This window comes from Ranitomeya imitator, chromosome 6 (genome assembly GCF_032444005.1).
Source record: "Ranitomeya imitator isolate aRanImi1 chromosome 6, aRanImi1.pri, whole genome shotgun sequence".
Classification (NCBI taxonomy): Eukaryota; Metazoa; Chordata; class Amphibia; order Anura; family Dendrobatidae; genus Ranitomeya; species Ranitomeya imitator.
This window is the reverse complement of record NC_091287.1, coordinates 101,740,518-101,753,065: the sequence shown is the minus strand read 5'-3', so window position 1 is coordinate 101,753,065 and position 12,548 is coordinate 101,740,518. Positions and strand designations below refer to the sequence as shown.

The 12,548-nt window shown below is 38.8% G+C and overlaps 1 protein-coding gene across 1 annotated transcript in view; it reads right to left on the bottom strand.

The window, feature by feature from the left end:
• KCNH8 (potassium voltage-gated channel subfamily H member 8) overlaps window positions 1-12,548 on the bottom strand; it is a 666,710-nt gene that overhangs the window by 325,392 nt on the left and 328,770 nt on the right. Inside the window, exon 6 of the mRNA XM_069729971.1 lies at window positions 8,496-8,653. Within this exon, the coding sequence (XP_069586072.1) occupies window positions 8,496-8,653 (158 nt within the window). The remainder of the gene's footprint in view (window positions 1-8,495; window positions 8,654-12,548) is intronic.

Below are 12,548 nucleotides of genomic sequence, written 5' to 3'. Positions count from 1 at the left end.
TAATTATATGTTTTAGAGTTTTTAGCAGAAATAATTCTAAACAGACAAAATGTATGAAATTAGTGCTGAAACTTAGACATTTTTCATTTGTAAAAAAGTAGACCCAAAATGTTTCCTGTATTGTGACATAACAAAACGAGATAGTACTCATCCTCTCCTTGTCAGGCACCTGATCTCTGCAATTCAGTAGCGTAGCTACCGGGGGGTCAGAGGGGACAGAGGGGGCCATCGCCCCAGACCCGGAGCTACGCTACTTTAACTGTATCGGCGCATGCAGCTCGCCGATACAGTTACCTTTTGCAGCAGAGCAGGGAGAATCGATTTCCCTGCTCTTCCGCCCGCTATATGGCCACTGAGCAGGCCAGGGGGTCGATGCCAGTAGTGGGCCCCCCACCCATCACTGCACTAATGAGGGAAGGAGCGCTGCACTGCACTCCTTCTCCCATCATCCCCCTGTCAGCGTCTGGTGTAACCGATGCCAATGCTGACAGTGGGCGCGATGATGTCATCACCCGGCGCCCGCTGTCAGAAGATGAGCGGGAGGTCGGAGCACCGCTGGAACAAGGAGGAAGAGAGGTGAGTATTTATTTATTGTTTTTCATGGGGCTGCCTTATACTTCAGGATCTGCCTATAGGGGGCTGCGTTATACTTCAGGATCTGCCTATAGGGGACTGCCTTATACTTCAGGATCTGTCTATAGGGGTGCTACCTTATACTTCAGGATCTGCCTATAGGGGGCTGCCTTATACTTCAGTATCTGCCTATAGGGGTGCTTCCTTATACTTCAGGATCTGCCTATAGGGGCTGCCTTATACTTCAGGATCTGCCTATAGGGGTGCTTCCTTATACTTCAGGATCTGCCCATAGGGGGGCTGCCTTATACTTCAGGATCTGCCTATGTGGGTGCTGCCTTATACTTCAGAATCTGCCTATGGGGTACTGCCTTTTACTACAGGGTCTGCCTATAAGGTACTGTCTTATACCACAGAGTCTGCCTATGGGGTGCTGCCTTTTACTAGAATCTGTCTATGGGGTGCTTCCTTATACTACAGGGTCTGCCTATGGGGTGCTGCCTTATACTACTGGTCTGCCTATGGGTGCTGTCTTATACTACAGGATCTGCCTATGTGGGTGCTGCCTTATACTTCAGAATCTGCCTATGGGGTACTGCCTTTTACTACAGGATCTGCCTATGGGGTACTGTCTTATACTGCAGGGTCTGCCTATGGGGTGCTGCCTTTTGCTATAATCTGTCTATGGGGTGCTGCCTTATACTACAGGACTGCCTATGGGGTGCTGTCTTATACTACAGGGTCTACCTATGGGGTGCTGTCCTATACTACAGGGTCTGCCTATGGGGGTGCTGTCTTGTGCTATAGAGTAGGCCTATGGGGAGTGAATTATACTATATGGAGCCCTATGGGGAGTGCATTATACTATATGGAGTCCTATGGGGAGTTCATTATACTATATGGAGGCTTATGGGGAGTGCATTTTACTATATAGAGACCTATGGGGAATTGATTATACTATATTGAGGATTATCTGGCACATTATACTATATGGAGGTTATCTATGAGGCCATCATACAGTGTGGAGATTACAGTGAAGTTGCCATCATACAGTGTTGGAGCCATCAAAAAGTTTGGGGGCTACTAAGGGGTCAGTATACTGTGTGGATGGTACTATATAGTGAGGGGGCATTATACTGTATAGGGGAGCTGTACAGGGGGAAACTCGGGACATTATTAAATGTAAAGTGGGCACTTCTTGTTATAGGGGATCTCAGGTTACTGTGACTGTAAAGGAGGCACACATGGGAATATTACTTTCTAGGGAGCAAAATGTGGGCACTGTTTCTAGGGCACTTGCACCCGGCATTTCTATATTATAGAGGGTTGCTTTAGAATTTAGAAGGCACAGAGAACCGCACAGCAGTTGCAATAATAGGGACACATACGGCAGCAGCGGCTCAGTATTGGGGTATTAGCAGGATGAGGAGTTTGTGCAGGTTGGGAATAGATGGTGATGGGGCTGGAATATGAGAAGTGAAATGTGTCTTTGCTGTATTTTCTGCAGACGAGTGTGGGCTGGAAGTTGTCATGTCAGTCTGTGCCAGATGGAAAAGACGGGAAAAGTAAACGATTCCATCAGAGAACATCAGCGTAAGACACTATCTGTAACTGTGCTGTGATCTCTTGTATGTTCTGTAGGACTGGTATCTACCACTCACCATATGGCGGTAATATCCATGTTGGTCGTTATATAGAGATTATCTTCAGTAATAGCGCGGCCATCTGCTGAGGTTCTCCTCCACTATTAGGGCACGTCACCGAATTGTAATGAAGGTTACCTTGTTTAGGGGCTCACTCAGAAGCTTTGCCCCCCTGAATCAAAACCCTAGCTATGCTTCTGCTGCAATTGCTTTGGTCTCAGTCTTTTGTTTGCAGAAGTTTATGTCATGTTGACAGCTCCCTTATCTGCTAGAGTATAATTGTGCTCAAAGGTTCACAGCATCCATATTAGCAGCCGCTGAGGTGAGTCATTAAAGGTACCTTCACACATAACGATATTGTTAACGATATCGTTGCTTTTTGTGATGTAGCAACGATATCATTAAGGAAATCGTTATGTGTGACAGCGACCAACGATCAGGCCCCTGCTGGGAGATCGTAGGTCGCTGAGGAAAGTCCAGAACTTTATTTCGTCGCTGGACTCCCTGCAGACATCGCTGAATCCGGCCGCTGTGCTCACAGTCAGTGCAGGAGGAGTGCAGAGAAGCAGAGCGCCGGGGACAGACAGCGGTAGGTAAGTATGTAGTGTTTGTTTTTTTACTTTTACGCTGGTAACCAGGGTAAACATCGGGTTACTAAGCGCGGCCCTGCGCTTAGTAACCCGATGTTTACCCTGGTTACCCGGGGACTTCGGGATCGTTGGTCGCTGGAGAGCTGTCTGTGTGACAGCTCTCCAGCGACCAAACAGCAACGCTGCAGCGATCGACATCGTTGTCGGTATCGCTGCAGCGTCGCTGAGTGTGAAGGTACCTTAACTACATTGGTAATGTGAGCTGTTGACATGATGTCACAGTTGTCACCAAACATTGAGACAAGAGCAGTGGTGAAAATCCAACACTGGCTATGGGGAAAGGGAATATTATATGATTTTGTTTTTTGCGTTACAAAAAATGTTTAAGGTCCACTTTACTAAAAGTGGAAAGCCCCTTTAAATATTTTTATCCACAGTCTGCTTTGGCTTAAAAATTCACATTTGCTGTGTAAGCAAAGCTTTATAATAAAATTTTCACCATTTTTTTTACCAAATAATACAGAAATTATTATAATTGGATTGGAATCTAATTGAATTTCTGGTGATTTTTTTTCTTTATATTGACAAACCAATTTTGGTAAATGAAGGTAAATTAAGAGATTTTGAAAACCACTAATGAGGCTATGATATGAAAATAGACAAAATATTTATTAAATCAATGTAGAAAGATTTTGTAGAACATAAAAAATTTTGGTTCTTGTGCACCCGATTTAACTTTAAGTCATTGGAGTTGAATTTGTTGTGGGGTGCCCCTAAAAAAGTACATTTAGGATTCAAACTTTGGCAATGGATGAAATTATTCAAATGATACACTCTATCACTAACTATAATATAGTGTATATTTTTACTAAAGATTAAAACCTTTACCCCCCAGATTATCATAAAGCTGGTCTCAGCATAAAACATGCATGATTAAAAAAATTCCTTAATTCTTAAAACTGAATGCAAAGATTACTATAATGAAATGTTATTTGAAGAGCACTTGTAGTGAAAATTTACATATTGCTTAGCTTTTTATTCTAAGAAGACGCTAGGTTATTACATTCCTATGTCTGTGAAAAAGTGTTTTCCCTCAGTTTATGCAATAATTCTCTCACCGATGGGAGTCCACGTTGCGTAACCCCACCTATCATTAAAATAGAGGACATTTCTTACAGGTCACAATCAGTCACATACTTGATGGAGAGTTGGCTTCATTAAAGCCACCTCCCTATTAAATTTAATTGGTCGTCTTGTCCTAGCAAGTGGTTGGACTCTTGCTCTCTGCTGATAAGTAGTGATTCAAGAGCTAGGAGTCTCTTGATCTTTGCTGATAGGTAGTCATCTCTGAGCTAAGACCTACAACTATTAAAAATATAAATAGGAAAACCTCTTTATTTCTCATTTTGACTCTCAATAACTGCATAGTATTCGGAATTGTTGATTTCTGTTTTCTATAAAGTAATAATGATGATATTTTTAATTTCATGAAAGTGCTCCCTGGCTTTTAATTAGTTAGGTTTTAGACAACGAAGTTTAGTAACTATGACATTGTGAAAAATGCAAAGAAGCCAAAAATACAATGATTTAGAAATCTCTTATAGCCATATTTTATTCAAAACAGAACATAGTACTGACACCAGAGATTGAAAGATAGACATTTTTCCATATTGTTTAAAAAAAATTAACTCATTTGGAAATTGAGCATTACATCTTAAAAAATTGGGACAGGGGTAACAAAAATCTGAAAAAGTAAGTGATACTAAAGAAAAATGGCTGCAGTGTGAATTTACAACTAAGTCTGTGACTGTGTATAAAAAGAACGTGTTAGAGAAGCAGAGTCTCTCAGAAGCAATGATTGGCAGTGGTTTACCAATCTGTGAATCAAAATGTTGTGGAACAACTACAGAAAAATGTTCTTCAAGGTAAAATTGCAAAGATTTTGAATATCTCACTACAGTACATAATATCATCAAAAGAATCAGACATTCTAAAGAAATCCATGAGCTCAAGTGACAAGGCCAATGGTTGATGTTGTATGCTAGTGATTTAAGGGCCCTCAGGCAACACTGCATTAAAACAGACATAATTCAGTTGTGCAAAATTACTGCATGGGCTCAGTAGTAGATCCAAATTCATTGTCTGCGATCTCCGATTGCTATGCAATTTGCAAATGCAAGTGAAAGTTCTATAATGCAAAGAAAAAATAAATTATCTACACAGTGCAGACATACTGCCATCTGCTCTGTGCCAAAGCTCATTTAAAATGGACTGAGATAAAATGGAAAATTATTTTTTGATTGGATAAATCAAAATTTGAAGTTCTTTGTGGAAACCATGGATGCTATGTTCTGTGGACTAATAAGGAAAGGGACCATCTAATTTATTATCAGTGCACAGTTCAAATGCCTGTAACTCTGATCGCTTGGGGTTGCATTTGTCCTACATCTTGAAGGGCACTGTCAATTTGTAGCATTATATAGATGATTCAAACAACATATGTTTCAATCTACATAATGTTTATGTTAGGGTTGGCGGATTGCGCTAAATGAAATAATAATAAAGCGCAATCACAACCCGGGGTCAACCGAGCAGAGATGGAAAACTGCTGCTAGAGTACAATGACAGAACACAAGTCAAACGATTAGTTGAACACACAGAAACAAAAGAGCTACTCTGCAACTGAGTTGTGTCACTCGTACACAGAAATAAAAGAGCTGCTCTGCAACTGAGCTGTGTCACTATCAGACAAAAACAAAATAGGTGATTTGCAACAGAGCTATCCCACTCGCACACAGAAACGAAAAAGATGCTCTGCAACAGAGCTGTGTCACTTGCACACAGAAATGGAACAGAAGCTCTGAGCTTAATACCCTGATTAGGGTTGTGCTTACTCTGAAATTCTACTGTGGTAACCGCATACATGTAGGAACCAGATTATAAGACAAGCGGCTAATTACCTCCAATGGTGCTAGCTGCCTGCCTAAGTGTACAGTCCCAAAGCTATACAGACATACAACACTTGCAGGCAGAGTGGTAGAGTCTCCTCTCACATAGCTGAACATAAATTATACTAGCATGCCAGTGGGCGTCACTGGAAGCATTTTAAATCCAAAGCTCCACCCCAAACACTCATGCTGACATCACCCAAGGGCCAATCTGGTGCTGCCAAATCACCAGAGCAGGTGACGTCTGAGCACCAATGAGAAGGCGCCACATCACGGACATTCTCAGTAAAGTGATTTCTGGACATAGACTCGAGTACGCAATGAGGCACGTGCAATCCATTTGTTATCATAGACTTGACTGGAGAGCCAGCAGTAACCGAACATGTGGCACGAACCTAAGTAAGGCACTGGGACAGATTTCCACGCTGAGCAGCAGTCCCAATGGCCAGGACCGAATGTAGCCGACATGGCTCGGAATCCATCCTGCGCAATGGGAAAATGACAATACCTAACATTTTATTTCAAGGAAGACCTTGCCTATTTCAGCAAGGCAATGCTAAACCACATACTGCATCCATCACAACAGTACGGCTTTGCAGAAGAAGAGTTCAGATGAGGAAATGACTGCCTGTAGGCAAGATCTTTCACTAATAAAAATATTTGGTGGACTATGAAACTATAAAATCAGGAAAAGAAGAACCATAAATGTTAAGCAGCTGGAATCCTACATTAGACAAGAATTAAACAACATTCCTCTCCCAAAACTCCAGCAAATGGAGCACATCTTTTAAATTCAAATTTGCTGGCTTTGCTGTATTTGGTTCATGTGGATAAATTTCAATACTGAAAAGCTTGTAATTGCTCAGAAAATACACTTCAGGGACAAGAAAGAGAGATATATGGAGAACTCAGCTTGCAATAAGATCTTACACCCCACAGGAGAGAAAGGACCCCAATGACCATAAGATCTTGCACACTACAGAAGAGAGGACTCCACTGATAAATGCTTACACTTTATAGGAGAGAGAAAGAAAGGACCTGATGATAAGATCTTACACTAGACAGGAAAGAGAGAGGGCTCTCATGACCATAAGAGCTTTCACTATTGAGAAGAAAGAGACTTGCTCAGTGACTGCGGTGATAGAAAACGACTACTGTACAAGTTGTGCTCCATAGGGATCCACTGATATGTGATGGCCTAGGTACTGACCTCCACTGTACAAGTTATGATAATCCACTAGTTGTCATAGTGGGATTATGGTTTTTGACTGTTTCAGCAGTGTAGGAAGTGATACTGCTCAAGGTTTTTTTTTGCATGCCGTTCAATCAAATCTGGACGTGTTAGAATTTGCGTGAATTTCAGAAACTTAGATATAAATCCCATTCTCCGTGGAATGCTCTGCTAATTAATAGTCTCCTGACTTCCAGACAGATACAGACTGCTGCAAAAAGAGAGGATGATGCGCAATGATAGGCGTGGCCCTGTAGAAACATTTAGAAATGTGTTGCTCGAATCAATTTTTAAATGAATTTTTCAAATGAAATGGAAAATTATCTAACTTTTACCTTCTGACCTGTGTTCCATACTCTGCTATGAATAAAATATGGCTATATGAAATATCTAAATCATTGCATTCTTGTTTTCTCTACATTTTACACAGTCGAAACTTTTTTTAGATGGGGTTGCAGAAGGTGATCAGCATGATTGACAGCATATTATAACCCATTTACAGATTATATAAAATGGAACATTAATGCTATATCCTGTTTAAAGGTTAGTACACAGGAAAAAATATCAAGTTGTGTAAAAAGTCAAATATAAAATCAGAATTGGTATATGTTGCCAGAACATCCTCTAAAGAACAAAATAGTATTTCAATAAATGAATAACACTTTTGTGCACTAAAAAGCATGCAATAAACACTGTGCAGAAAATTAATGTTTCAATAAGTGCTGAAGTGACAGAGTAAAAAAAAATTGTAAACTCTTACAAAATAGATACACATTAAAAATATATTTTGCTCTGTTCTAAATATTAATGTGTAAGAAAATAGTTTAAACATGCTAAACTGCATACAAAAAATAATTCTACTTTCATATTAATTTTGCAATTTATAATGTGCAATTTTTTACTCTCTGGTGTGACAATAATTATAGCTAAACAGACCTCCACGTCTTGACTAACCACATCAGTAAGTCAAATTGCCCTTAAAAAATGTATTAAAATATATGCTGCTTGAAGCTTAAGCAAGAAAATAATTGCGGAATTAAAAAAAAAATGTAATTGTGGTACCAATATATAACAGCAATGTGTATTGTGTCTGGGATTTGGGATTCAATTGTTTACAGAACTAATTTCAGAATACATAAGATACCACAAGCAGCAAATTTTAAATCCTGAATGTATAAAACTTGGGTGAATCAAAGGCCACCTAGGGTAACAAGATACAAACATAAAGGTATGAGATATGCATCTAAAGGCATGGTGAAAGGGAGAAGATAAAGTGAAGAATTTGTAAGTGTCAAATTGTACTTGAAGATAGGAAAAGAGCTTTATGTAAAATGAATCTGCTCAATATTTTAATTTCTGAACCAATTTTAAAAATGGAAGCATTAACCTAAGTATAAATTATATATATATATATATTTATTTAAATTCATGTACCTCGCAAAATATAATTAAGGATCATTATTCTAATCTGATGTTTAGTTCAAGCAAACAGATTATGTAAACTACTTACCACAGTGACATTAAAAGCATAAAGGAGATCAAAGGGAAGAGCAGCAATTAAATCAATGACGAACCAAGTTGTAACATAGTGGATACAAATAGATCTTGCTTTAAATATAACTTGGCCCGACTTGCTGACATAGGTTGTTCGGAAATTTAAAATAATATCTGCTTGGCAAAGAAAAGAAAAGGGAAAAAAGACAGGTATCACATATATTTTGATAAAGAGGATATAAGCAAGAGTAGTGAATTTTATCAACAAACATTTAAATAAACAAGTATTTTTTTTAATATGAAAAGAAAAATTTAAATTCAAACATATTGACCAATGTTAGCCACACACTCTGTATGGAGGCACGTACATGTAGCATTCTTTATCTGACACACATTGCATTAACTATTTTATATATGCAAATGCAGAAAAAGTATTGGACACTTTAGGGTATGTATACACAAAGGGTTTTTTTGTGCTGATCTAAATATGTTGAGCTTTTCTAGTGGAAACGCTGCTCCAGGAAACGCTTCCCCTTTGGAAAGTTTTTGGAGTTTTTCATTTCATGAAACGTTTCCTGAAGTGGTATTGAAAAGTTTTTGAAAAATGTTTTTTCTGAAACAATTTTTTTCAGGCTTTTTATTGTAGAGTTCCTAGTTTGTGGCATTTTCACCAGCAGGCACTTCAAAGAAGTGTTCTTCACTTTCTTTTCTCCCGCCATGTCTTATTCAAGATCGGAAGCAGAAGAGCATGCTCAAAAGGATTTTTTTTCACCCTACATTTTATATTTTCTGTGTTCTGGAGAAACCCCAGAGCACAGCAAGAGGCATGCAATTTGTAGCAAATAACTTTGATGCAAATAACATTTTTAGATTTATGGGGACAAGCAAAGTTTAACTCTACTGGCCAAATATAAGGCAACTGCCTAATTAGAATTTCGGCAGATATACTAATCACTATGTCTAACCTATTTTTATTGTAGGAGGCAATAGCTAAATATTTTAAACATATTAGTTTTGTTTTCTATTCAATGATATTCATATTGATTGAACTATTTAAAATTCATTAGAGTTAAACACCATCTTGATTGGATACGTCTTGTAGCTTTCGATGGCTTTCACGTTCTTTTGATCAAAATGGTAGCAACTAACTATCCTATGTTTTTAACATGTGTTACTAATGCTTATTTACACTTAGTTACACTTATTTACTTACTGCAGGCTATCTCTTCATTGTTTTATGGTTAGTTTTGTTATAAAGCGTTAAGACAAATCCAACCACCTGAATCATTATATTGTGCACATATTTCACTGCTATCTAGCAACATAAATGGCTAACAGCTGAGTCAATAAGTATTCCACAATTGCACTACAAACTGTCATCAGATTATTCAGTAATCACAAGAAATAACAATAAAATAGCTTGTTGCTGAAAGACAAACTTGGCTAATTTATTTTTTTCTTTGTTAATTCATAATATGATGTAGAGGAAATATACAATATTCAGAATTACATGACTAATATTCTTTTGGATTTAGAGAGTCTAAGGTGAGTAGTTTACTACATTGATTGAATACTCAGCTTCCACTGTTAATTATATTTGACAATTATATAATAAAAAAAAATATATAAATATAATAAACCACTTGTTCAGTACCATACAGTAATAATTATTACATTAGACAATCAGATTCAATTACAAATAAATTCATACTGCAACCAAATAACTTGGTGTTTTTTTCAAATATAAAAATTTACAGGGTGATTCCATAATTTTTTCCTCAGAATTGAGTGATTCCATAATTTTTTCCTTATGCTTGGTTAAAAAAAGGAACCATTACTGACTGCCACATTTTTTGTTCTTGATTTCTTTTAGTGTTTCTTAAAGCCAGAAAGTTGCCAGTAGAATTGACTTTAGTTTTGTGCCATGTCTGTGATCTGCTTTTTATCTACAAAATTAAACAACTGAATGAACATCCTCCAAGGCTGGTGATTCCATAATTTTTGCCAGGGGTTATATATATATATATATATATATATATATATATATATAAATATATATATATAGTAGGTGAGAACATCACCAATTATCTAATTAAATATATGTCTAAGGGTGCTATTGTTATGAAATTCTTATCAGATGTCAGTAACAACCCATCCAATCCACATAGGCAACTAAATCATACCATAAATTTCATTCGGTGTAATGATGAGAAGTGACAGGGAAAAACTATTGAACATGTCTATTGGAATTTAATTAATACTTAATTCAAAAGCCTTTGTTAGGGATGATGGCTTGAAGATGCCTCCTGTATGGAGAAACTAGTCGCTTGCATTGCTCAGATGTGATTTTGGTCTATTCTTCCTCACAAACACTCTTAAAATTCTGCAGGCTCTGTGGGCTCTTTCTATGAACTCGGAGCTCTAGTTCCTTCCATAAATTTTCTATTTGTTTCACGTCAGGTGATTAGCTGGGCCATTCTAGCAGCTTTATTTTCTTTCTTCGAAACCAGTTGAGAGTTTACCTGGTTGTGTGTTTGGGATCATTTTCTTGCTGAAATGTCCACTCTCATTTCATTTTCATCATCCTGATATATGGCAGCAGATTTTTATCAAGAATGTCTTGGTACACTTGTCCATTCATCCTTCCATCAATCATATGAAGTCTGGTAATTTTGTATGCTGAAAAACAGCCCCACACTACAATGTTTTCACCTCCAATGTTTACTGTTGGCATGGTATTTTTAGGGTGCTGTGCAGTGCCTTTTGGCCTCCCAACATGGTATGTATTATAGCATGCATGAAAAAGTAAAGTTGTTTTCAGCTGACCCTTAGTTGATTCCCAGTACACTTGATGTGAAGAAGCTCAAGATCACATTACTGCTATCATGTGTGTGGGAAAAGTTCCAGCTTCAGCTGATAAAATGAAAAGTTTTTATTAAGTCCATTAAAACAGGCTAAAAAAAGGCTAATTTTTATTTTAAAATAAATCATATGTTAAACTAATATTAAAACATGATTTCCTTCTTTATATTTAACCCTGTTGGGACTCGTGTGTTCAATAGGTATATCCGAAAAGCTTCTCTGTCATATAATGTTTTTTCTCTATCACCGCCTCATGCATGTTTCATTGTGTGTTCTATGGCATAAACACTGCAATGTGTAGTCCCTCTATTATGTGCAATAATTAAATGATTTGAAATGTTTGATATGTTGCAGTTAGTGGTGTTAGGTGTCAAGTTCCCGCCGCTGCACAGGGGTAACCTCAAACCATGTCCGCTGCCATCTCCCATTCACCTCCAGCCGCAGTGGAGCCTGCTCAGCAGAGACATCGGTCCCAGCGTCTGGCTCAAGCTGATACTATACACTTGGTTACTGCTGCCGTTCTTGGCTCTGCCTTTGTAGCCAGTGCTGATCAGCAGCGAGCAAGTGTTTCAGGGACTTATTCCTGCTTTTCCCATACTGAGCATGCCCATGGGATGACCTCCCATTGGAGGTCGGGGGTAACATGCTCAGGTCCTGTAACAGCTCCTATTGGACCATTAGGAAGGTCCTTGGGAGCTGCAGCTATAAAATGTTCGCATGGCTGCACGGCCATGCACTAGTATAAACTTGATAACGTGTGTGTGTGTAGATGAATGTCTGTCAATGGATGAAAGCTCCTTAATCATTCCCATTCCTAGGGATGATGACTGCTTGCGAATGGTGGAAGCTACCTAGCGCCCAACAGTGCTACCTGCACACTTAGCACACGTTTCAGCATCTAATCGCAGTGCTTGCCTGTACAGCACCGTACGCAATCAGTGCGCTTTCCTGACAGCCGGTCAGTGTAGGGTGGGAACTCCTGCTTGGACTCTGCATCTGACTCAGGGCATCCTCAGGCGCGGGCTCAAATGCCCTCGAGAGTCAGAGCGAGTCCAATCACCAGTTAAGTGGGGGTGATTCATAGGGATCCCACTAGTACCTTTCAGCTGCACCCTGTGACTGCTAACACGACGCAGCATATTTACGGTGACTCTGTGAAGCAACAGAGTTTGCTTCCATGTCACACTGGGTGAGGTCTAACCCACGT